Raw genomic sequence first — 24,191 nt, forward strand, 5'->3', positions numbered from 1 at the left:
TTCCATTTTCCTGGAAGCAGAATTCCTTGGAGGAAAATGGAGTCCCTAACTGGAAAATGCTTTTTATAATCTCCTCTATAGGGTAAAAAGAAAAATACCAAAACACTGCCTGTTCACTCTACAGGAATATTGGGCCTGGTTTCCTTGGCTGGTTTCTCCTAAGTTCTCACACTGGACTAACAGGGTGCCCCCCGGATTCCTATAAAGAGTCCATATATACTATATACAGAATTTTTCCCACCATCTGACAGCTAGGGTGGAGAATCAGAAGGATAAGTTTTAAAATTAAAGCTTGATGAAAATTAAAATTAAACCTTCTATTTCTATTTTTATTTTATGTCTAGGGAAATAAAATGATTTATTGAAGTATATGTGGAGTAATTTTATATTCATTTGCCGCAATTTCAAGTAACTTCCATTTGGTCTCAAATAATTTCCAAAGGTGTATTGGCCCTTAGAAATCATCAAGTCTAACTTTTGGTCTGATCAATGACCAAGAACCAGACAGGGGAAGGGTTTCTGACTTGCAGTCAATGCCTTTCTCACTTAGGGCATCTCTTTCTCTTCTATAATAGGAGGGAAAGGATAAGGGGCCGGACCACGTCTTTAAGGGGCCTCTCCAACTTTGGTCATTGGTGGTTTTTATAACTGTCCTTAGCCCTGCTTCCCTTCTTCCTATCTCATCTTCTTCCACTGCTATGCTAAGTCTATAATAAAGAATGGGGGTTAGAGAGAGTATGGAACAGACAAAAATCTACAAATACAGAAAATATATTGAACTTTGTATTTGCAATCACTTTTCTTACTACATATTTGGAAAACATACCTCATACAACCAATCTGTAGCTGCACAACAGGGCTGCGACTTGTTTCTAGATTCATTATATACATGATAGTGTGGCACTCTTTTTTTTTTTTAGTGTGGCACTCTTAACGCAGGTGAGCATGGTAAGCTTTATTTGGGAGTCCTGCCTTTATGATCAACTGGGGCAAAAAGATGATAGTAGCAGTTATGGTAAAAGGAAGCTTTAGCATAGTGGTAGATTGCCAAGTTTGAACACTACCCACTAGTTGTATGACTGTGCAAATCATGTAACTTTTCTGTATCTCTGTATCTTCATCTGTAAAATGGCAACAGTAAAATACCCAAACCTGATTAGTTCTGAGGACTACAAGTAAAAGCTTAGAACAGTGCCATTAGCTGCTGCTGCAACTGTTGTTATATCATTCACTGAAGGCTTATTATAAATAAAATATTATATAGATACTTTGCATATATTATCATATTTAATCCTACAATAACTTTTTGAGGTATAGATTAAGAAAGGATTATCTATCTATTTATTTTAATTAATTTTATTATGTTAGTCACCATACATTACATCATTAGTTTTTGATGTAGTGATCCATGATTCATTGTTTGCGTATAACACCCAGTGCTCCATGCAGTAAGTGTCTTCCTTAATACCCATCACCGGGCTAACCCATCCCCCCACCCCCTCCCCTCTAGAACCCTCAGTTTGTTTCTCAGAGTCCATAGTCTCTCATGGTTCATCTCCCCCTCCAATTCCCCTCCCTTCATTTAAGAAAGGATTATTTTATTATGAAAATGATTTATAAATATTCTAATTACTATTAACTAAAAAGGCAGATTACATTTAAAAACCAAGGTTGAAGCCAAAAAGTAAAGTAGCAAATATTTCCTGGCACATTCAGAAAATATAATCAGCACAACACCCACTGTTGTATTACTATGACTATTATTTATTACTTTTATCATTTAAACCCCTCCAAAACATTTAAAGAGGAAAATAAAAGCACTGCCTGTTCACTCTACAGGAATATTGGGCCTGGTTTCCTTGGCTGGTTTCTCCTAAGTTCTCACACTGGACTAACAGGGTGCCCCCTGGATTCCTATAAAGATTCCGTATGTACTATATACAGAATTTTTCCCACCATCTGACAGCTAGGGTGGAGAATCAGAAGGATAAGTTTTAAAATTAAAGCTTGATGAAAATTAAAATTAAACCTTCTATTTCTATTTTTATTTTATGTCTATTTTTTTTTTTTAAGCTTTTGGGAGAAAGAAACCAACAAATAATTCCTTGCTCAATATTCACCGACTGTCTGAGGTTATTCTCTTACCACTTTCTGATACTAGAATAAACATATACATTTTATTTTTCCTTTCTTTTATTTTTAAATTTTATTTTTTAGATTTTATTTAAATACAAGTTAGTTAACATAGAGTATTATTAGTTTCATTGGTAGAATTTAGTGTTTTGTCAGTTACATATAATACCCAGTGCTCATTACATCAAGTGCCTCCTTAATGCTCATCACCCAGTTAGCCCATAGTTAAGAGTCTCTTATGGTTTCTCTCCCTCTCTTTATCTTATTTTTCCTTCCCTTCTCCTATGTTCATCAGTTGTTTCTTCAATTCCACATGAGTGAAATCATATGGTATTTGTCTTTCTCTGACTTGTTTCGCTTAACATAGTACACTCTAGTTCCATCCATGTAGTTGCAAATGGCAAGTCAGTTAGGACTTCATTCTTTTAATCACTGCACAGAAGTCTGTTTGCATTTCTATACACCAATAATGAAGCAGCAGAAAGAGAAATCAAGGAATCGATCCCATTTATAATTGCACCAAAAAACCACAAGATACCTAAGAATAAACCTAGCCAAAGAGGTAAAAGATCTGTACTCTGAAAACTATAGAACACTTAAGAAAGAAAGTGAGGAAGACACAAAGAGATGGAAAAACATACACATTTTAAAATGTGCTTACCAAGGCAGAATGGTTCTAATACATTCAGAACCGAAAATTCGCTCTGCAGGTTCATCATTCGAAGGCCAATTCTGATCACAAAGGACTTGATTTTCTCAGGCCATGGTTTAAGTAGAAGGTAGGCAAAAACATAAAGAGCATATCGAAGCTGGCACAGAAGTGGAGTGGCGATCCTGCCATTCGGTGACTCGGCCATTCGCTCAATTGTTGGAAAGAGCAGAAAGGAGCGAATTATCTATAATAAAAAACATACTTTGATGAGAAGTTTTCTTAAGGGATAACCCACTGTTTTATTGTTTCTTCCATACAGTATGGACAAATGGGGTTTCAGAATATGACTAAAGATCTGTTGTGAAAGAGAACCACCATCTGCTTGTCTTCTTACTGCACAAGCCATCTGGGGGAGAATATAAGGATGTCCCCTTGAGTTACTGGGGTTAATTTTTAGGGTGAGGAGCATGTCAGATTCCTAGATACCTTCCTGACTGGGACAGCAATTCACAATCCTTTTGAAAGACTGCTGGAATTAGGAATTCATGTCCCATCTCAGTAGTTACACCACCTCGACTGACTAGTGATACCAGAAGAAAGTAGAGCTACATAAAGAATCCTGGTTCTAGTCAGCATTTCTTTTACTGATTATATTTGGGGATAGTTCACTTTGGAAAATGTCTTTTCCTTACTCTTACCAATAAAAGATAATCTTTAAGAGGACAAATACACCAAATACATTGCTAAGACCTAATTTAACCTTACTAAAGTGCAGGCCAGAAACAAGCAAAGCTGGAAATCTCTACCTACATGGGAAAATGTTCAAGGACAAAAATGTAATTTCAACTGAACTCATCAGGATATCAGGAAATATATACTCCACAAGAAAGAAGAGCATTGCTAAAACATTTTAAATTTACCATTATCTACCATATTAATATTTTAAAAATATATAAAAATAATTTCTATGAGGGGCCAGAAAAGGCAAATAGTTAAGCACAATCCCTATTAATAACAGAGTAATATAAGTGAAATAGATCACCAATGTTAACAGATTGTAGAACAGAAAATGAGAATGGACACAATGGTTTTATTTTTTAAAAAAATGTTTAAATTAAGTATAAGCTACAAACACAAAAGCATATAAAACTTTAATGGGCAATTTAACACATAATGGATAAAATGAACAGCTATGTGGATCCAACAACAAAACACTCCCAGCATGGCGTTTTCCAATCCCAACTCCTACCTCTGCTCACATCATAGGTAACCTCTATCCTGACTTCCTTACTTTGCTTTATACCAATACTTAACATTCCTTAATACTATAATCACTTCCTTCTTTTGCTTTACATTAATAGTTACCATCCTGCAATTGACTGAATTGTGACTCCCCTGAAATGTGATAAAACATGATTATATGTAGAGATAAATGAGGTCACAGGGTGGGGCTCTGATAGGTAGGATTAGTGTCCTTACAAGGAGATTCACCAGAGAGCTCGCTCTCTCTTCCCAAGCACACACAAAGAGGTCTGGTGAACACACGTCTCACCAGGACCTGACCATGCTGTCATGCTGATCTTGGACTTCAAGCCTCCAGAATGGCGAGAAAATAAATGTCACTTGTTTGAGCCCCCTAGTCTAATGGTATTTTGCTACGGCAGTTCGAGCAGACTAATACATATAAAGTTAAATCTTGTCTGTTGATGAATTTTATTTAAATGCAATCAGCAGTATGTTTTTGTGTTTTACTTCCTTCACTCAACACTGTAGGATTCATCCATGTTGATATATGTAGCAACAGCTTATTATCTTGGCTCTATAGTTTTCCACCGTATGAATATACTGTTATTTATTTTACTGATAGATATTTGGGTTGTTTTCAGTCCAGAGATATTACAAACATGCTGCTATGAACATTTTTGTAAGTGTCTCTTGGTGCATGTATGCATGTATTTCTGTTGATAATATCACTCAAGGTAGAAATACTATGTCATATGGTATCTGTAAGTTCAGCTTTAGTAGATAATTCCAAATAGTTTCCCAAAGTAGTTGTACTAATGTACCCCCACACCAACAGACACAAGACTCATATTGTCACGTATCTGCACTCCATTTGGTACTGACAAACTCTTTAATTCTGACTAACCTGATGAATAGTGGTATTTTACTGTGGCTTTGTGTTTCTCTGATGACCAGTAAGGTTGAACAACTTTTATGTGTTTACATTTTCTATATCCCCTGAAATGTTTATTTAAGTCTCTTGCACACTTTTCTATTAGGCTGCCTATCATTTTCTCTCCTTGATTTGTAGTCTTTTGTTTTTTTATTCTAGATACTAGCCCTTTGTCATTTTGTAGTCTTGGCTTGCCTGTTCCTCTCTTATTTTTTTCTTAACGGACATAAATTCCTTAAGTTCGATGCAGTTGAATTTAAATCTTTTCTTTTGTACTTACTATTCTTTGTGCCTAGCTCAAAAAGTTCTTGTCCAACCTCAAATCATGAAGATATTACTTTTTTTCATTCAAAATGCTCCTTTAGAAATTAGGTAAAGCTACCTCTTAGTGGAGTCTTTTCCTTTGATTCCAGCTTTCAGTGATTTGTCATTTCCCTTATGTGTTTACATTCCTCCTCTTGGATGAACTGAATGCACTTTTCCTGGAAGGACCCAGCAGTACACCTACACTGACAGTCCTTTTCCATAATAACCTGTAGGGTGGCACTGCCCAAACATTCAAGTTGATCTGTAATTCTCACTAATATACAGTCTCTCTGTTAGTGTCTCTAATAAAGAACAGGGATTTGAGGGTGAAACTGTGGAGGACTCTTTTCTTTCTAATCATCTTTCTTGTTTTTCCTTGGTCATATCTGTCAGTTGAGTGCTCAGCCATTACCTTTAGACTTTTCCTTTTCTCTCAATAGTAGCTGAGATATTTTAGTTGTTTCCTTTTTGGTCATAATAATTTGACCTCTACTAGGTCTCCTCCTCTGTCACATCAGTAAGAATGTACTGTTCCTTGTGGTCTTGGTGGTGAATAAGACATTCTTTGGGAGCAGGAAGCCACAGCTTTTTCTGATGACTTTTTTAAATGCTGCCTTGGCAACTTTACATGTAAAATGCTCATAATGTGCTTTTGGAGTGAATGTAGGGTTTCAGCTAGAATATGTGAGTTTCTGCCACCTTAACATCTTCTTCAGTACAAAGCAGAGGAGATGGTAGATGGACTGTGTGTGCTTAATTAAGGCATTCATGGGGACTTGTGATGCAGATGACTGTGGACTCCAGAGCATCAGGTATGATCCAGAATCCTCCATTCAGAGCCAGCTGCCTACTCTGCAATGGGTTTATACAAAGATTACATATAAAGATTCACATAAAAGTTATGGAATCTCTAAAACTAATGATGTAATGTATGGGGATTAACATAACAATAAAAAAAATTAAAAAAAAAAAAGTTATGGAATCTCTGTGAAGTCTGACTAACCAAGAAAAGTCAGTTAAAGGAATCATCCTCCCTGGATGCCACTTTCAGTGTGAATTCCAACCCAGGTATTCAAACACAGACAGAGAAGGAATGAGATCAGCTCTGGAATCCCAGGACTTCTCGGATATTCGGTCTTCTTCTTCCCCTCTGGTGTAGCACTGGGATATGGCATTCCTGATTCTGCCATAACCACCACAGGGTGAGAACACAGGGTAAGCAGGGCACGCCGCACCAGCATCATAACTGCAGGCCTCTGCCATCAGAGGCACCTGTAAAGAATCCAACAGCCCTGAACAGTGGTATGCTGATACTTCACTTCTGCCTTTCTGTCCAAAGACATTCTTCAGGACCACGACCAATGGCTCAAAGTCAAATGTGACTGCTGTCACTCTTAGAGACGTGGAATATCCCCTTCAGACTGGCAAAAATTACGAAGTCTCACAATACCGAGTGTTAAAGATATGGACCAATACGAACTCTTACACAACATGACATTAATGACTATTACACTTTCTGCCTCTGTTTTTGAGACCCCACTTTAGTGGGTGTCTGGAACTCACACAGAAAGTACAATTTTATCATTTTGTCAAATGTTACCAGTTTAATTTGGGGATCTGGCACTTACTTGTTTAGCAAGCAGCATGCTTTAAGAGTCTGAGATGTAGAAATGATGAATTCTCTCAGCACTGCAGTGGTGTTACAATTAACCACTGATTTTTACACCTTCAAATTCAAAAGTCTTCCTTATCTCTTGGTTGGTTCTAACATCATGAGTCCTTTTATACCTGTAAGTGCTACCAATGTTCTATTGGACTTAACAAGTCGTGAGAGATTCAAACAGGGATGGATTTACACAGAGCAATCTTTGGTGCTGGGAGAGGCAGGGTTTCTAGCTGCCCTGCGGAGGCCTCCCAGCAGAAGGGCCAAGAAGGAGCTACTTTTCCCAACCACAGGAAGTCTTCTCCCTTGAGGCTGGAAGCAGGTGTTAGCAGCTGCAGTGGCCGCAAAGGAAAAGATGAAGGAACTGACTTCTTGGCTTCAGCTGGGCTCTCATTCGCCAGTCTCACCAGGAGCCTTAGGAACACACCACGCTGACAAATCCAGGTGAGCCAGAGTCCACGGGCACGGCAGGCTCCCCGGCAGCTAGCATTCTTTAATAGTATCCCCAAAAGCTCTGTGGTCTAGTCTTCCACACTTACGTTCATAATCTACCTGAAGCTGATTGTTATGTGTGCCATGAAATATGGGTCTAATTTAATTTCTTAACATATGGAAACGCGATTGTCCCAGCACTATGAACTGTAAAGGCTGCCCTTTCCCTGCTTTTCTGCACGGACACTCCTGTTGTGAATCCCATGCAGATGTGAATGGGTTCTTTTCGGTGCTCTCTGACCCGTTCTGCTGGCCTACCTCTCTCAGTCTGTGCCAAGAGCACAGTGTCATACTTAGAAAAGCTTCATTATATTTTGATATTTGGTACAGTAAGTTAAACCCCAGCTTGTTCTTCAAAAATGCCTTGGGTATTTTTGGCTCTCTGCATTTCCATAAACATTTTGGAATTGGCTATTCAAGTTCCACAAACATCTCATTGAGATTCTGATTGTGCTAAATTTAAAAATTAACTCGAGGAAAAGTAGTATCTTTACAATATTGAGTTTTCCAACCCATGAACATGGGATAGTTCTTTTTTGTGTCTCTAAAAATGTTTATACATTTTACATGTAGTCATCTTGCACAACTTTTGTCAGATTATTAGGTACTTATTTTTTTATGCTATTGTAAATGGGGTATTTTAAAAATTTCATTTTCTAGGAGTGCTTGGGTGGCTTAGTTGGTTAAGCATCTGACTCTTGGTTTTGTCCAGCTCAGGTCATGATCTCATGGTCGTGGGATCGAGCCCTGTGCTGGGCTCTGTGCTCAGTGCAGTCTGCCTCAGATTCTCTTTCCCTCTCCCTCCCGCTTGTACTCTCTGTCTCAAATAAAGTCTTTAAAAAAAATTCATTTTCTAAATGGTTGCTGCTTATATATGATATAAATAATATTTACATGTTGATTTTGTGTCCAGCAAACTTATTAAAGTCCCTTAGTTCTAGTAAGTTGTCTGTAGATAATTTTGGATTTTCTAAGTACATAGTCTTATCATCCACATGTAATGATAGTGTTATTTCTTCCTTTCAGATCCTTGTATCTTTTTTTCTTACATTACCTAAGCTAACCAAAACTTTAATACAATGCTAACAGAAATAATTCTTGTTCCCAAACTAAAAAAAATTTTTTTCCCAATATAATCACAAAACATGATATGCACTGAAGGTTTTCCAGAGATATACTTTGTCAGATTAAAAACATTTCTTCTATTCCTAGTTCGTTAATTGCTTTTAAAAATCATAAATGGATGTTGAGTTTTATCAGTTACCTTTTTTGTATCTATTGGGATGATTTTATGATTTTTTTCCTTTCATTTATTAATGTGGTAAACTATCAATTGATTTTCTAATGTGAAATTAACTTTTCATTCTTGGGATAAACCCATGTGGTCATGATTCATCCTTTTTACATGGTTTCCTAGTATTTTGTGTAGGGCTTTTGCATGTTGATAAGTGAGTCTGGTCTATGACTTTCTTTTCTTGTATTACTTTTTTCCAGGTTTAGATGTAAAGGGTTTGCTAGTTTGAGGAAATTGAGTTGGAGAGTATGGTCTCCTCTTCTGTTGCCTAGAGGATTTTGTAAAATAATAATGATTTATTCTCCAAATATTTGATAGAATTCATCAGTGAAGCCTGGAGTATAGTTTTAGGAAGTTTTGCCCATTGATGGATTCAATTTATTTAATGGCTTAGGACCATTCAGGCTTTTAAAAGTTCTTCTTGGAAAAATAATAAAAGTTCTTCTTCAATATGTTTAATGTTTTCTTTTCCTAGGGGTTTGTCTATTTCATTTAAACTTCAAAATTTACTGGCATGAAGTTATTTATAATATCCTGTGATTATACTTCAATCTCTGGACCACAGTAGTGATATTACCTCTTTCATTCCTGATATTGACTATTACTACCTGACAGAGTAAACCTTTATAATTATGAAAGAACTCTCTTCAGGGGCGCCTGGGTGGCTCAGTCAGTTAAGTGTCTGCCTTGGGCTCATGTTGTGATCCCAGGACTCTGGGATGGAGCCCCACATCAGGCTCCCTGCTCCGTGGGAAGTCTGCTTCTCTCTCTCCCTCTGCTCCTCCCCCTGCTTATGCTCATTCACTCTCTGTCAAATGAATAAATAAAATCTTAAGAAAAAAAAAAACTCTCTTCATTTCTAGCATGCTTTTCCCTTAGGGCTTATTTTAATATGAACATAGCTACTACAGCTTTCTTTTGGTTAGAATTTATAAGATACAACTTTTCTCACTCTTTCACTTTCTACCTTTCTATGGCCTTATATTCAGAGGTTATATTTGGATGTTTTTCTCTAACTAATCTGACAGTCTTTGTCTTTTAACTAATATGATTAATATGCTTACTACTTTTTTATTTAAACAATTCCTAATATTTTGGAGCTAAGTCTAAAATCTAAACCTAAAATCCTACTTTGTTGCTTTTTTATTTTTTGTGTACCTTCACCTTATTTTTTCTTCTTTCTTACTACCTTTTGCAATGAGAAAGATATAAATAATAAATAAAATTGATAATAAATATTAAATAATTGAGTAAATGATCCAAAAGTGATTAAAGCATGTATGTAAGTCACAAAAATGATTAATAATTCTAAAGTAATTAAAGGACAATTTAAGGAATAAATAACAATAAATAATAAAGTAATAAATAAGCAAAAATGTGCATGTTAGTAAACTCAAGTCCATGGTGATATAGGGAAGAAATACAATGAAAGGAGATTAGGAACTACTGGAAGTGGTGGTGTAGTTTTAATTGGGTGTCGAGGGAAGGCTACAAAGAAAGCTGACATTTGTGCAAAGGCAGTCATGGAGTGAGCTGGAAGATATTCGGAAAAAAAGTTTTTCTGGGAGACGGAGGAGCAAGTCAAGTGCAAAGGGTGTAAGACAGAACCTAATTTGGTGTGTTGAGCAAAAGCACAGAGAACAGTATCGCTGGGGTGGGGTGTGTGAAAGGACAGCAGGTCATGCTGTGATCACAGGGACAGCGGGGGGGAGAGAGGATGTAGGGTCTGATAGGACTTTGGGTTTTACTGTGAGTAGCTAAGAAGCCTTTGAAGGGTTCTGGAAACAAGATTGATGTGTTTGACTTCCATTTTAATAGAATTACTCTGTTGTTGTACTGTTAATACTGTCTCAAAAGTGCTAAATCAATGAAATTAGACAAGATAAAAAATGAGTTATAAATATTGGAAAGGCAAAATTACCATTATTTATGACTTATGTTTAAAACATTAAAAAATCCCATGTACAAAAATAATAGCTAAATACAAATGTAAGAAGAAATGTAGTGCACTTATCTAAAGAAAACTTTAAAACACAATGGGACATTTCTTTGTTCTTCCGTTGCAAAAGAGATCTAAATTCTCCCACTAAATTAATGCATCAATTCAATTCATTTCAATCCCAATTAAAATACTAAAAGATGATTCTTATTTTGAAATTTAATGAATTGTATTAATGTTCATTTGGAAAATAAAATGCACTAACTAGGAATTCTGAAAAAGAAGAGAAAGAGATCGGCTCTCTGAAATACTGGACAGATTATGAAGCTACAATAGTTGAAACTATTTATCAGAAAACAATCACATAGCTCAGTGGAACATAAAAGAGTCTCAGAACAAACCTGAATACATGCGGGAATAAAATTTATAATGAAAGCATCAGTGGAGAAGAAAAGTTGTTCAATAAATGCTGTTGGGAAAACTGGAAAAAAGAATTACTTGGAGTAGCCAAGGATTGGAGATGAGAGTTCATAAGGAGGAGTGGACCCACATATGGTGGTGTGCCCATACAATGGAAAACTATATTACAATGAGACATCAGGTAGATTTGCATGTGCTGACAACAAGGATGTCCAAATTCTCTTTCTTCTTTGAGACCAGCTGGTCGGGACTGTGAATAAAAGGGAGTTAGCAAACTTTAAAGGAATCATTCTATGTATTTGGGCTCATATGCTCTTAGGGCTTTCAATTCTGAAAACACAAAGGCAATTTTGCTTATTTTCAGGTTTTTCAACTACATCCTATGAATGATACCTGGAGAATTAACGTCACTGAATAATGCAGTCTCCACCAACTGGAATTTAACTGTTCAGCTCTCAATCTTATTTTCTCCTCCAGGCAACTTTTAAGCCGTATTAGTAAAAAACGAAACCAACTACTATCATCAGGGATTTGGCTAAAAGGATAATTCCAAGGAATAATGTGAGATCAGTACATTTAATCCTAATCCCCTAAACCTTCTGCCACTTATAAAATAGCACCGTGGATGATAAATGAAAATATTCAGAACTAGGACCCTCAGGTGCTACAAATTCTTCATTAGGAAAGTAAAACGAATATATGTTCTCTTGAACTCTGTTTGTAAAAGCAGAAAAATACATTAAATGGGAAAGCTAGAAAGAAATGTTTTCATTTTTTTTCCTGGCCAATCCACAGTTAAACCAGAACAATCACCTAATGAAAATGACCTGCTTTCCAAGAAGTCTGGTGGTTTAGTCCTTTATGAAAACTCATTGCTCATTTTAGTTTCAAGTTTACTCACTTCAAAACAAGGGCTTCTTTGTGTTTATTAAAATGTCCTTAAAAGATTTAGAGAATATAAATTGTTAATACAGTTACTGTCATACTAAAAAATACACCATACAGATTCCATACTAGTTATGTAACCCACAGTACAAAGAACTTCAGACTGATCCAATCAGCTGGCAGAAAGAGGAAGCAATCCATTACTTTGTATAAATGATCCATTACTGTGACCCATGTTAAACAAAACTGCATGCAAGGGAAACTCTAAAAATACACAAGCAACTACAGGGTTACATGTGTTTGATCTGTATCAATAATGAAATGAGAATTCAAGTGCACTCTGAAATCATGGGAATGTGCTGAAACAATAAGGAAGTTCGAATACATACTCTGAATGCATCATTACCTCTCAAAACTGTAAGAAGACCAAAGATTGCTTATCACAACTAATACTTAGTTGATGAGACTGGTTTTCCTCTCTTGCCTTTGGAGAACAACAGTTATCACCTGTTGGGTGAAACATACTTTTCATAGATACCATAATGGTAACTTCAATGAAATTTATAGTCCAAATTTGATAGGATAAGCCACAGTAATAAACATTTTTTTATTCATACAGAAACCTATTGGCAAAAAAATCACCAAGGTCAAGGAAGTATACCCAATTTTATAACACAGCTGTGCAGAGAAGGTTTTCAAATCTGTGTACGTGACAAAACATTTTCTTATGTTATGGTCTCATTAAAGAAAGAACTTCTAGGCTGGCCAGTTCATTCTACTCTAAGGAAACATTCTCAAATACTTCACATGCTCATTTGAAATCTACCAGAGTCAACTTTGATGATGAAGCACCACCATGTTTTCTTGAATAGTGCAGGAAAGTAAATATACACATTGGGACTTTTTTTTTTTTTCTTTCCACACTGGGACTTTTTATAGAAGGTACATTTTGGGGGATTAGAGATAGTATTTTGATGTTTATTTTTTCTGAATTTATTATTATTGTTAATTATTTGATAGAAAGGAAGTTAGGAACAATTTGAAGATAAGGTAAGGTAAGATGTCTGATGTTCAGACATGGGTTATATGCAATCTGTTTCATTAAATAGGCATGTTTTTTAAACAAAGAGTACAATCTAAAGAATCATCAATAAATGTTATTGTTCAGATAGTATACTACAGATACATCGTCTTTCTGGGATGCAGCCACAATGCCTCTATGTTTGGACTGAATGAAGCCAAGATAAATGGTGCTTCAACACTGTCAAAAGAGCAGTATCACTGCCACTTTCCCTATCTGTTTATTAGCTGAGCCCACCTGCTGCAGTAAGGGCAGGGTGCTTCTCTACTGCAATGGTGAAAACAAGAGCACAGAGCACATGGTTTTTCCTTTTACATGATTGCCAACATTGTTAAGACATGTTAGAGAACCACATAGCCTTTAAAGATAAAGTTGCTAGGGATCAAGGCACAGACCTAGAAATAATCCTAGTTTAAACTGTTTATCTCTTCTCCCCATGAGGCATGTTTTCCTCTCCTTAGACTATTCAGCTTATTTAATCACATGTACGCAGTTTATAAACCGCAGATGCCACTCAGTTCTAATGATCAAGTGCTTGCTTTCTGAGATCTTGTGTTCTGTCTTAACAGTTTCATACAGGAGTACGATAGGAACATGCCCCACAGTAGGGAAGTGCTTATAACAACAGTAGTACTGTCCGTTGACTACTTTCTAGGAACTATGCTAAGGCACCTTATGTACATTATCTCATTTAATACCTGTGACAACCTTATCAAGTAAGTTTCTTCACTCCTGAGAAAACTGAGGTTTGGCGACAAAGACGAGGTACACACTCAAGCAGGGTAACTCCAGAGCCCATGCCATTAACTATTATATACACTAAATGCTTTCATACAAAATAATTTCTTAGCAATCATTGTTTGTGACCTAATTTCCTACGGGTGAGCCAATCACCATCATTATTGTTAGAGGCAGGCCAATATTTACGAGTGTTTCAAACCATTCAGCTTCAGAAATTACTAACTCCATATCCTAAGAAGTAAAGCATGAGATCCTTCGACAATTGATCGCTGAAAAAAATTATGCCACTTCAACATGTTTTTCTTAAGATGGATGGCATTCAAGAAAATGACCACTTTTATCATTTTCCATTCATGTGAATTATACTCATGACCCTCTGGGACAGAGATTTTTCTATACTTTAATTACCTGAATGTTAAAAAAAAAAAAAAAAAGCCATTCCATGCATTTAACCTACATGTCGGTGCTGCTAATTACAAGGAATGCTTGCATATTTGCAGACAGATTTATATAGCTTATGACTGATTACACTTAAACATTTGAAACATAGGTTCAAAATCTTCCTAGAGCCCATTCTTCTCAAGCTTTTGTCATTTCATACACTTCACATTTATTTTCTTTTGAATGCAAAATGCTCTTCTTCTCAGCTTGGTATCTCTTGGAATTCACTTCCTTTTGAGTCTTTCAGATTCAGAATCACAAAGAACTCAAATAGAAAATAGTGATGCTCACAGACCCACTGCAGATTATTCTTCACAGGCTGCTGGGCAGCACAGCCTTCTATTACAGAGCATGTTACTCCGAACTGAACAGTGTCCTCCAGGCAGCCTCAGTGAATGGGGACTATAGCCAATCTATCCTCACGTCTACACTGTGTACTACAACATTCTCACAGGACTACTATGGGCCTTTGGCAATTTCAGCTTTCTCTTGGTTTTCAATGGCAAAGCTACATAGAATCAGAAAGGATGGTTTTGCTAGTTGGCAATTCCCTAAACTTGGAGCTGGAGGAGTCTATGTGGGTCAGGAAGCAAAAAAAAAAAAAAAAGAAAAAAATCCCAGTTGTTCACAATGGGGTTGGGACTTTCCAAAGTTAGAAATGGCAGTCTTTAAAAGCTTAAGCCAAGAATGACTGAGAAGGAAGGGTCATTCATTAGGTCTATTGCTTGTTTTTTGGTTGGTTGGTTGATTCATTCATTCATGATATACTGGTACCTACAATACACCAATGCTGTGGGGAGTGCAGGAGACTCACTGGGGGACAAGACAAAGTAGTCTCTGCTCTTAGAGAACCTGACCCTGAGCAGAGAGACATTTATAATAATGCATGATAGGAAGTACGCTACAGGAAAGAAAGAGTACAACAGAACCATAAAATGGGCACTAGACACCTCTGATTCATCATGGCCTAGGAACCTTTGAGAAGGGCCTTGGAAAGAGAAATTGACAAATATTCACTGGGTACCTCCATGAGCAAAGTGCTGATGACAGAGATCAGGGTTATTTGGGGGAAATCTGTACAAAAGACTCCTCCCCATTTAACTTTGCTAAAGACACTGTGAAACATGTACACCTCTGTTTCATATACTGAAGTACCATTTTAATACCTAAGCTAAGATGAGGTATCCATCACAGGTTTTCAGACTGACAGAGAGTGGAACAATGGAAAGGCCCATGGCCAGAGGCACACGCTGGGTGCGTGCCAAGCAGCACACAGTGAGTGACTTCTGCCACAGAAGCTGTCCCAGACAACACGCCTACCTTCTCAGAAGTCAAAAGGAAGGCTCAAAATACGGCTTTCTTGCTACATATTATCCGGCAAAAATGTAGGGCAGCTAAGACCCCAGGGCAGTCAGGGCAGCTAAGGCCCCAGGAGACAGAGATTAAAACTTGGGAAAAGAAGTAATTGATTCACAGCAAACGGTTAGGTCTAAATAACTGAAGTTCATGCAGAAACCCCATTACCAGCTTTGATAATGGAGGAGCTAAGGATGTGTCCTCCTTTCAGATCACGAAAAAATAGAGATATATCGAAGTATCTTAACATATCTTCTCCCTTCTAGGCCTCTGAACAGGGTGCTCCTCCTCCCATTGACTCCCAAGTTCTTGAAGGTAGTATCCCTCTGGGTGGTCTCCTGGGCTTGGCCAACACCTGAGTTAGTTTCTGAGTCCTAACGCTGCAACTCACTGAACTTCTGAGACCTCGGCTTCTACGGAGCTCAGAGAGAGGACAAGTGCCCCTGGGAAGGCCCTTCCTTACCTTCTCTAACAGGGTTGGACGGCATTCCTGAGAGCCTACAAACATCTCTGCTCTTAAGAGTGTTTGGCATACAAATATGATAGGTCACTAATTTATCAGTTAAAAATGTTCCATGGTATCTGAAAATGCTGTATGATGGAAATGGGCATCATTTACTCTGTTACCAGCTCAAATTTTAGCCAGCAACTAATATTTTATATATATATATATATACACACACACATATATATACATATGTGTGTGTGTGTATGTGTATATACACATATATACATACACACACACACACACATATATAGTGTATACATACCCCTATCCTATATATATGAGAGAAGACAGAGACAGATGGAGTATGAGGGTGGGGAGAGGGAGAACAAATAATAAAGCAAATGAGGTAAAATATTAACAATTGTAAATGTGGGTAAAGTGTATATGGTGTTCTACGTACTATTCTTATTCTTCTCACTCTTCTGTACGTTTGAAACTGTTTCCAAATAAAATGATAAATAATAAAATACAGTCCACCACTGCCCTCTATCCCCCAGCCATGGCACTTCCAATCCCCTTGATCTTGCTCCACTCTTTATCAAAGTGCTAGCACCTTTGAACATATTAATTTCTGCATTTTTCATGTTTATTATCATTTCCCCTTAGCAGACTGTGAACTCTGAGAGGGCAGAGCTTCTTTTCTGCTTTGTTCACGGGCACCTTCCTGTCTATTACAGGTGCTCAGTGACGGTGCACGGCGCCTAGCAGACTGAATGAATGCAGGTCTGGCTGAGGGGCAGTGAGGCTTCCAAGATGACTGCCTCATCCAATATCCCCAAGCAAGAAATCCTCTACAAGCCCAGCTCAGGACTGTGGGTTTATTTAGAAACTGAAGGAAAGAGCTTTCTGAGCTAGGTACGCAGGCACAGAGAAAGGCAGGGCAAAGGGCCCACAGGAAAGAGGGATTAAACGAAAGCCCAAACACTAAATGCTGAAACTCTCACATGCAAACACCAGCCTCTCATGCTGTTTTGCTCTGATGCTGCTGCCCTTAGGCAGGAGATTTGGAGAATTTTTTTGGAGAAACTGAATGGCTCTAGAGAAAAACCATATAGATAGTGACGCTGAGGAATACCACACACACACACACACACACACACACACACACACACAAAATGTCAGGATACCTGTCCAATCACCCTGCAGTGAGGCCGACTAGCTGATAAGGCCCACTCTCACACAAAACCTCCTAGGATTTTCAGTGCTTCATTCTTACATATGAATAGATAACAAAGGAATGTCAGACATTTAAGCAAAGCTTCAACTGTACTAGACAGACCAACATAAATGAAACATGAAAAAAGGAATTCAGAATGAATCGTGATAGTGCTGAAATACAACAAAACTCCAGAAATTTTTCTCCTCAGAAAGAGAAAGCAAGTAAGCCATGAATTAAAAAGGACACTACAAAAAGGGAACAAAGAACAAGAAATTATCTTAGAAATTATTTTCATGAAGGCTGAAATAAAAAGTTTAATTATATAAATTACAAGAAAAAGTTGGGAAAATATCCGGTATTTCTCACTGTATAAAACTAAAAAGAGGGGGAAGGAAGAAAGAGATTGACAATGTAAAATAAATCAAGAGAATCATTTCTGGATGTTTAACATGTAAATAATGAGAAAACAAGGAGGAAAAAAATACAGGAGAAGCTTTTGGTACATAAGGATGCCAGTTTCCATATTAAAAAGGATAAACAGTCCAAGGATTATCATCATAAAATGTAGTAATGGGGATAAAGTGAAGATTCTAAAACTGTCCAGAGAAGAAACGAGTCACATAAAGAATCAAAAATTTGAAATGGCATACTTTTCAACAGCAGAGCTTGAAGAACCTGAAGCCAGGCAACAGCTGGTAATGGTGGAGATGGGGAGTGGGGGTGGCAGACTAGCTTACTGCAAAGCAACCCTCCTGCCAAGAACAATTAGAAAAGCTGGAAAAAGTATTTTTTAAAAGTGCCTTTGAAAGCATCAAAGGCAGAAGAGACTGAAAGGGCCAAAATCCTAGAGAAAAAGGAAACTCAAGAGAGGTGTGTTATTCAAATAGCTCTTCTTTTTTTTTACCAATTCATGAGCAGTAGATAAGAGGACAAGAAGCTGGGTTTCTAGAAGTATACCATGGCTCAAGGGTCAAAATTTGGGCATTTGGTGCCCATTCAAGAGAAGGCACCCCAGGCTTTCAGTGGGAACTACTGAAGGGTTACCCCCTAGAAGTAGAGACCAACTGGACATAGACCAACTCTCACAGAGGTAGCGTTGACTCAGCCTGAGTCCAGATGGCATTAACGTGTGATCAGTCCTTACTGTAATTGCTAGTCAAAAGCAAAAGGAAATTCTCCATGGAGGAATATAGGAGCCTCATATTGTCTTAACAATTTTTCATATATAACATCAGGAATTCAATTAAAAAAAGAGCACCTTACTAAGCAGTGATGGTTCATTTTCTTTTCTTTTTTTTTTTGAGATTTATTTATTTATTCATTTGAGAGAGAGAGCAAGCAAGCGAGCTGGGGGAGGGGCAGAGGGAGAGAATCTCAAGCAGACTCCCCAATGAGCACAGAGCCTGACGTGGGGCTTGATCTCATGACCCCATGAGACCATGACCTGAGCTGAAACAAGAGTTGGATGCTCAACCAACTGAGCCACCCAGGCGCCCCAATGGTTCATTTTCTGTGTCAACTTGATTGGGCCATGGGGTGATCAGATATGGTCAAACACTATCCTGGGTGCATCTGTGAGGGTGCTTTGGATGAGATATATATTTGAATCAGTGGATCAAGTCAAGCAGAGATTGCCCTCCTTGATATAAGTGGGCCTCATCCAATCAGAAAGGCTGAGTAGGAGGGAATTCCTTCTGCTGTTTTTGAGCAGGGACATGGTTTTTCTTCTGCCGTTGGGCTCTAACTGAAACATCAGCTCTTCCTAGGTCTCAAGCTTGCCTGCCTTGTGACTAGAACTTATACACCATCCGTCCTCCTGGGTCTCCAGTTTACGGACTACAGTTCTTAGGACTCATCAGCCTCCAGAACTGTGTCAGCCAATTTCTTATAGTTAATCTCCTTCTATATGTACACATATCCTACTGGTTCTGTTTCTCTAGAGAACTCTGATTTGTATACAAACATGCTGAGGGACAAGATGGACAACCAGAAACAAACAAGGAAAAAGAAAAGAAATGCAACCACACAAGACTTGGATATTGAAAGTATCCAACACAACAGAATTTCAGGAATTGGTAACAACAAAAATAATAAAATGGAAATTTTACAAGCAAAAATTACAATAACTGAATTGAGACTACAAAAGATGGGTGTAAATGGAGTTTATACATAGCTGAAGGGAAGATTGGTGTACTGAAAAATAGGTTGCAGAAAGTATCTAGATTGAGGCAGGGAGAGAAAAAAAGAGTTGTTATATGTAAATTATACCTCAGCTTAAAAAAAAAAAGAAAAGCTTATAAATCTAATAGGGAGAATCAAATAAATATGCAATACCTATAATACAAGGTAGAATATATAAGAATTATGAGAAAACGGTTTCAAAGGAAGGATAATAAAAATGACTAAGAAGAATGAGGAAAGAGTTCACGCAGGAGTTGGCATCTGAGATTTCAGAAGATGGGCGGAAGGCATCTGTTAGGTGGTGGTAGGAGGAAGCAGAAAGGAAGTAGGTAGGAAGAAATACTAATAGGTAGGAGGGAGCACTAGGTATGCACTAGGTGCAGGGACTATGGCTGAGGGAGACAGAGGAGGCCATCTCCCTCAGAGAACCTGGAGGAGAACTCCCCGGCACCCAGATAATCACAATGGGCCCCTAAGATTTTATGAAATCACTTCTGAATCGGCATCAGTCAACATTCATATAATATGACGGAAGCCCTCAGAGCCTTTCTCCTCTGCAATGGGGCTCAAGAAGCTCCTCAGCATTTCCTTAAGGGTCCCGGGCTATGAAAAAGGAAAAGGCTGAATCTTTAACACTCAATTTGGTTTACTACAGAAGCTCCCAGAACTCTACTGGTGAGGAGATAAAATTATTTGTTGAAATGGAGTTTCTGGCTTGTCTACAGGCTTCATTTATGCACGCTCCCTCTGGTCTCTGTAGGACTGATACTGGGAAATGATTTACTGTCTTGCTTTCCTAGGGACAGGCTGCCAGAAATGATGCTGGCTTCAATCTTTACCCATTCATCAATATACCTTTCTGACACCTGATAATCTGGCTTCTTCCCAACCAAATGCAATTAGTCTGAACTGGCTTGGAATGCAAGATCTCAAAGCAACCACATTTTATTTTTGTGAAGCATCTTTCATTTAGTACCTGCTAGGCCTTTTCCACTTCAGGGAATTTTTTGTGGCCTGCATTGCATACTGTTCACAGATTTTCCGTAAGAGCAAGAGGGGAGGGTAAAATAGCCTCATGCACGCAGGATAACCATATTAGAGAGCCTTTTCCTTTCTAGATCACATTCACCATTCTCATCTCCACAAACTGATAGACCTAAAAAGAATCTTCTGGATAGAATAAATAAGAGCCACAGAAGAACAACTTCACAGAAATGTGTTCATCTGTTTTCATACTCTTGCATGCTATCTCTTCTGTCCTCCCATCCACTAAGGCTCTATGAATCTGCTCTTCTGCGAACGCCCAGTTCACTGGCAAAACAAAGTCTAAATGTAGCAAGGTATGAGCTCTATTTTTCAGACCTGTATCCATCTAACTGTAACGGTATTCACAAAGATAACACTTCTGCTTTAGCATGGCCACTCACTCATACCCCAGAGCCTCTTAGAGTCATAGCCACTATGAACCTCATGGTCCGATGATGGCTCTCCTATTCTAAAAAAGAACCTGCTTCATTCTAACAGTATGATGAATGACGATGCTAATCCCAACCTGTGGTTGTTTTTTTTTTTAATCATATTCAAATAACAGTCACGAAGAGACCATCAAAAGACATACCTATCAATAATCCCAATTATTCTAGGAGTGGGGAGAAGCAGGTTAATAAAAAATTGCAAGGAAGGACAAAAGCCTAGCTACCTGAGTAGAGGAGGAAGAGTAAGTCAGATAAGAGGCGAGGATCACAGCTATTGCTAAAGATGCTGCTATCCACCTGGTGCCGCTACTGGTCCTGGGGGCGAGTTCTCCTGCACAAGAACCATGATGCAGACTTGACCTTTTTACTTTTCCCCTCTTATTTGTTATCTATCGCTGTGTAACAAATAACCAACAATTTTCTCTCCTGAGCCAACTTTCTGTTATGAACTCTTACAATCACATTGCTGTTTTTAAAAAACAGAGAGAATGTATAACCCCCAAATGATTAGGACAGTGAAGAAACATATGCCATTAAAGGAAATTTTTAAAACAAAAAGTAAATAGAAAAAAAAATCACCCCCAAACTCACCACTCAAACACAATCACTATATTCATTTTGGTAATTTTATTTCAAGCTTTTAAATGTATGTTTTCTTTTAATATAGCTGTACTCATATATTCTGTATATATTTTAACACCCTTAACATTTTATAATTTATGTTCTACAGTGTCTTCTGAGAATGTATTTTTGATACTTGCACATTCCATACTCTACTTAACCTCTTCTTTATAGTAGGACAGTAGGGTGTTTCCAATTTTTTGTTACAACAAATAATATTTTTTGTATATGAGTGTTTTCTCTATCTTTGAGATTATTTTCTTAACATAGATTCCAAAGAAAAGAATGGACGTTTTTTAGGAGAATTTTTTTTTTTTTCCTGATAACACACAGTCACAGTAAAATAGCAGAAACGATGCAGAGTCTCTACCACCAACATACCCTTACCTCTAACCCCAGAGGTCACTACTATAAGCCACTTGGTGTTTACCTGTTCAGACTTTCTAAAAGTGTATACAGAAGTATATATACACGTAACACTACATTTTTCTTTTAAATACTGCAATAGTAGCAGCTCATTTTGATTACTGTTGAGGTCCACTTAGCAAGCATTATTAAATGCTACTATATACTCAATAAGCAGACATTACCCAGTGCTACCATATACTAATTTATTAAGCACTGGGTCACGCATTGTTCTGGGTACATTTTTTTGATAGATTTTATTAGCTAGCTCTTCAGCAGGAGTACGGACTTTGGAGTCAAACACACATGGGTTCAAATTCTAGCATAGGCACTTACCAGCTATCTAACCCTGAGCAACTTACTTCTGTACTAGGTCTCGGGTTCCTCATGTAGAAAATGGGAACAGGAGCCCATCGAAGACTTGCTGAGCGGATTAAGACCCACAAATGATAGCTACAGTGATATAATAATTGTCATAGTAAAAACAGTGCATAGTTTAATCTTCAATCACTCTATTTACAAGAGAACTAAGTATCTTATATAAATTTTTAAATCCTAATAAATAACAATGCAAAAACAGTTCAAAGTTTGTTTTCTTATTAAACAAAAACAAAATTGAGAGGGCGTGCTGTATTATCCTCTGGTCTAAACATGGAAACTCAAGGGACAGTTAGTTAGGTTTAAAATGACCTATATAAAGTCATGATCTATCCACACTTTTCTTTAAGCAATTTTACGTTCAGTTTTAAAAAGCTACTTGTTGAGTTATGAGAACAATTCATGGTACATTACTTTTTTTTTTAACTTTTTCTCCTACCTTCCTGAAACTTAAAAACATATGAACTTTGGTAACAGGAAGAAAAACTTTTAAACTAAAGAAAGATCTTGCAAACCAACTGTAAAAGAACATTTTGGGGACAAAGAAAATATGAGTATGGACTATATTAAATGTTATCAAAGAATTACCATTAATTTTGTTAGGTGTGATAATGACATGGTAGTTATATAAGAAAACGTCCTTTTATAACAATGCACAGTGAAGTAATTATGGGTGAAATACCATGAGGGCTACAATTCAACTGAAAGTATTAAAAAAATGAGATAAAGATAACAAAATATTAGTAGCTATATTAATCTGGATAATGGGTTCTGGAGATTCATTATACAATTCTTTTTCTTTTTGAAGTTTTTCATAATAAAAATTTTGAATGATCAATTTAAAAATGAGTCTCTTTTTCCTTTCCATCTATATCAGCTTAGGTAGCTGTATTCATGCTTCACTGAGATGGGCTGTAACTGAATATACCTTTAAACTGCTTAAACACCTCTCCCAGGCTATGTCTGAATTTTTCATCCTAACAACAAGCACTGGGTGATTGGCTAAAGGTCCACATAGAGCAGACTGATGACTTCCATCACCAGGAGAATATTCTCAGAATTTGATACAATGCCACAAACACAGCTGCCTCAGTGCCTAGAGACACACTAACGTAGACACTGGGCTTTGCTGGAATGCAGAGGGCCAGTGCAAAACATGACCAAGAACTTGCACACAGAAGAGAGGGGCTTAAGTCAGCTTCCACTGACAGACTTCTGCTACCTTGCCACTTAAATCTTGGGATGTAAGACTGCAAAGAAATGAGAGTGACATACATGGGTCCACTCCAGGTGTGACCGTGATAACTCAAGGAAATGAGAAAATACTTCTTGGTAGCGCCATTTCCCTGAACAATCTGGGTATCAGCACCTTTACTCAAGAGGGTTGCAATGCTTACGGATCAGATCATAGGCAGAAAGAGCAAGGATACATGAAATAGAGACAAAAAGAACTTTCCTTTAGAGAACCTGATTAGTGTTCCTCCTGCTTCCAGGGTGTGATGTGTAGTATCCAGAGAGACTGACACGTTCCCGAAAGACCAAGGACAGATTTAATTGTCCACAAAATCTCCATTCATTCTGTGCTCCCAGCTTTTGGAAAGCTTAGGTTGGTGGCCCCCCACCTGGAGCACCTGTGAGAACACTGATAGCTGGGTCCGAACCCGAGAAAGTTTCAGATTCAGGAGTTCTGAGTGGGGCCCGATAATTTACATTTCTAACAACACCCCAAGTAATGCTGATGCTGCTTTGAGAAATGCTGGCTTAGCTATCTGAATGAGTGCCTACTGTCCTCTCCCACATTCAGCTCACAGCTACTCCCAGGCCAGGAAGACAAGGTGCTAACATATGTGCGAGCAGTATGGAAGGTTTTCTCTGCCTTGTGGCC

The 24,191-nt window shown here is 37.7% G+C and overlaps 1 protein-coding gene across 2 annotated transcripts in view; it reads right to left on the reverse strand.

The window, feature by feature from the left end:
* The window catches only part of LDAH (lipid droplet associated hydrolase), a 111,392-nt gene that overhangs the window by 31,082 nt on the left and 56,119 nt on the right, over positions 1-24,191 (reverse strand). For both annotated transcript variants that reach the window (XM_036112762.2, XM_036112781.2), the window contains exon 6: positions 2,795-3,029. In XM_036112762.2, coding sequence (XP_035968655.1) covers positions 2,795-3,029 — 235 coding nt within the window. The remainder of the gene's footprint in view (positions 1-2,794; positions 3,030-24,191) is intronic.

Source organism: Halichoerus grypus, chromosome 10 (assembly GCF_964656455.1).
Source record: "Halichoerus grypus chromosome 10, mHalGry1.hap1.1, whole genome shotgun sequence".
Taxonomy (NCBI): Eukaryota; Metazoa; Chordata; class Mammalia; order Carnivora; family Phocidae; genus Halichoerus; species Halichoerus grypus.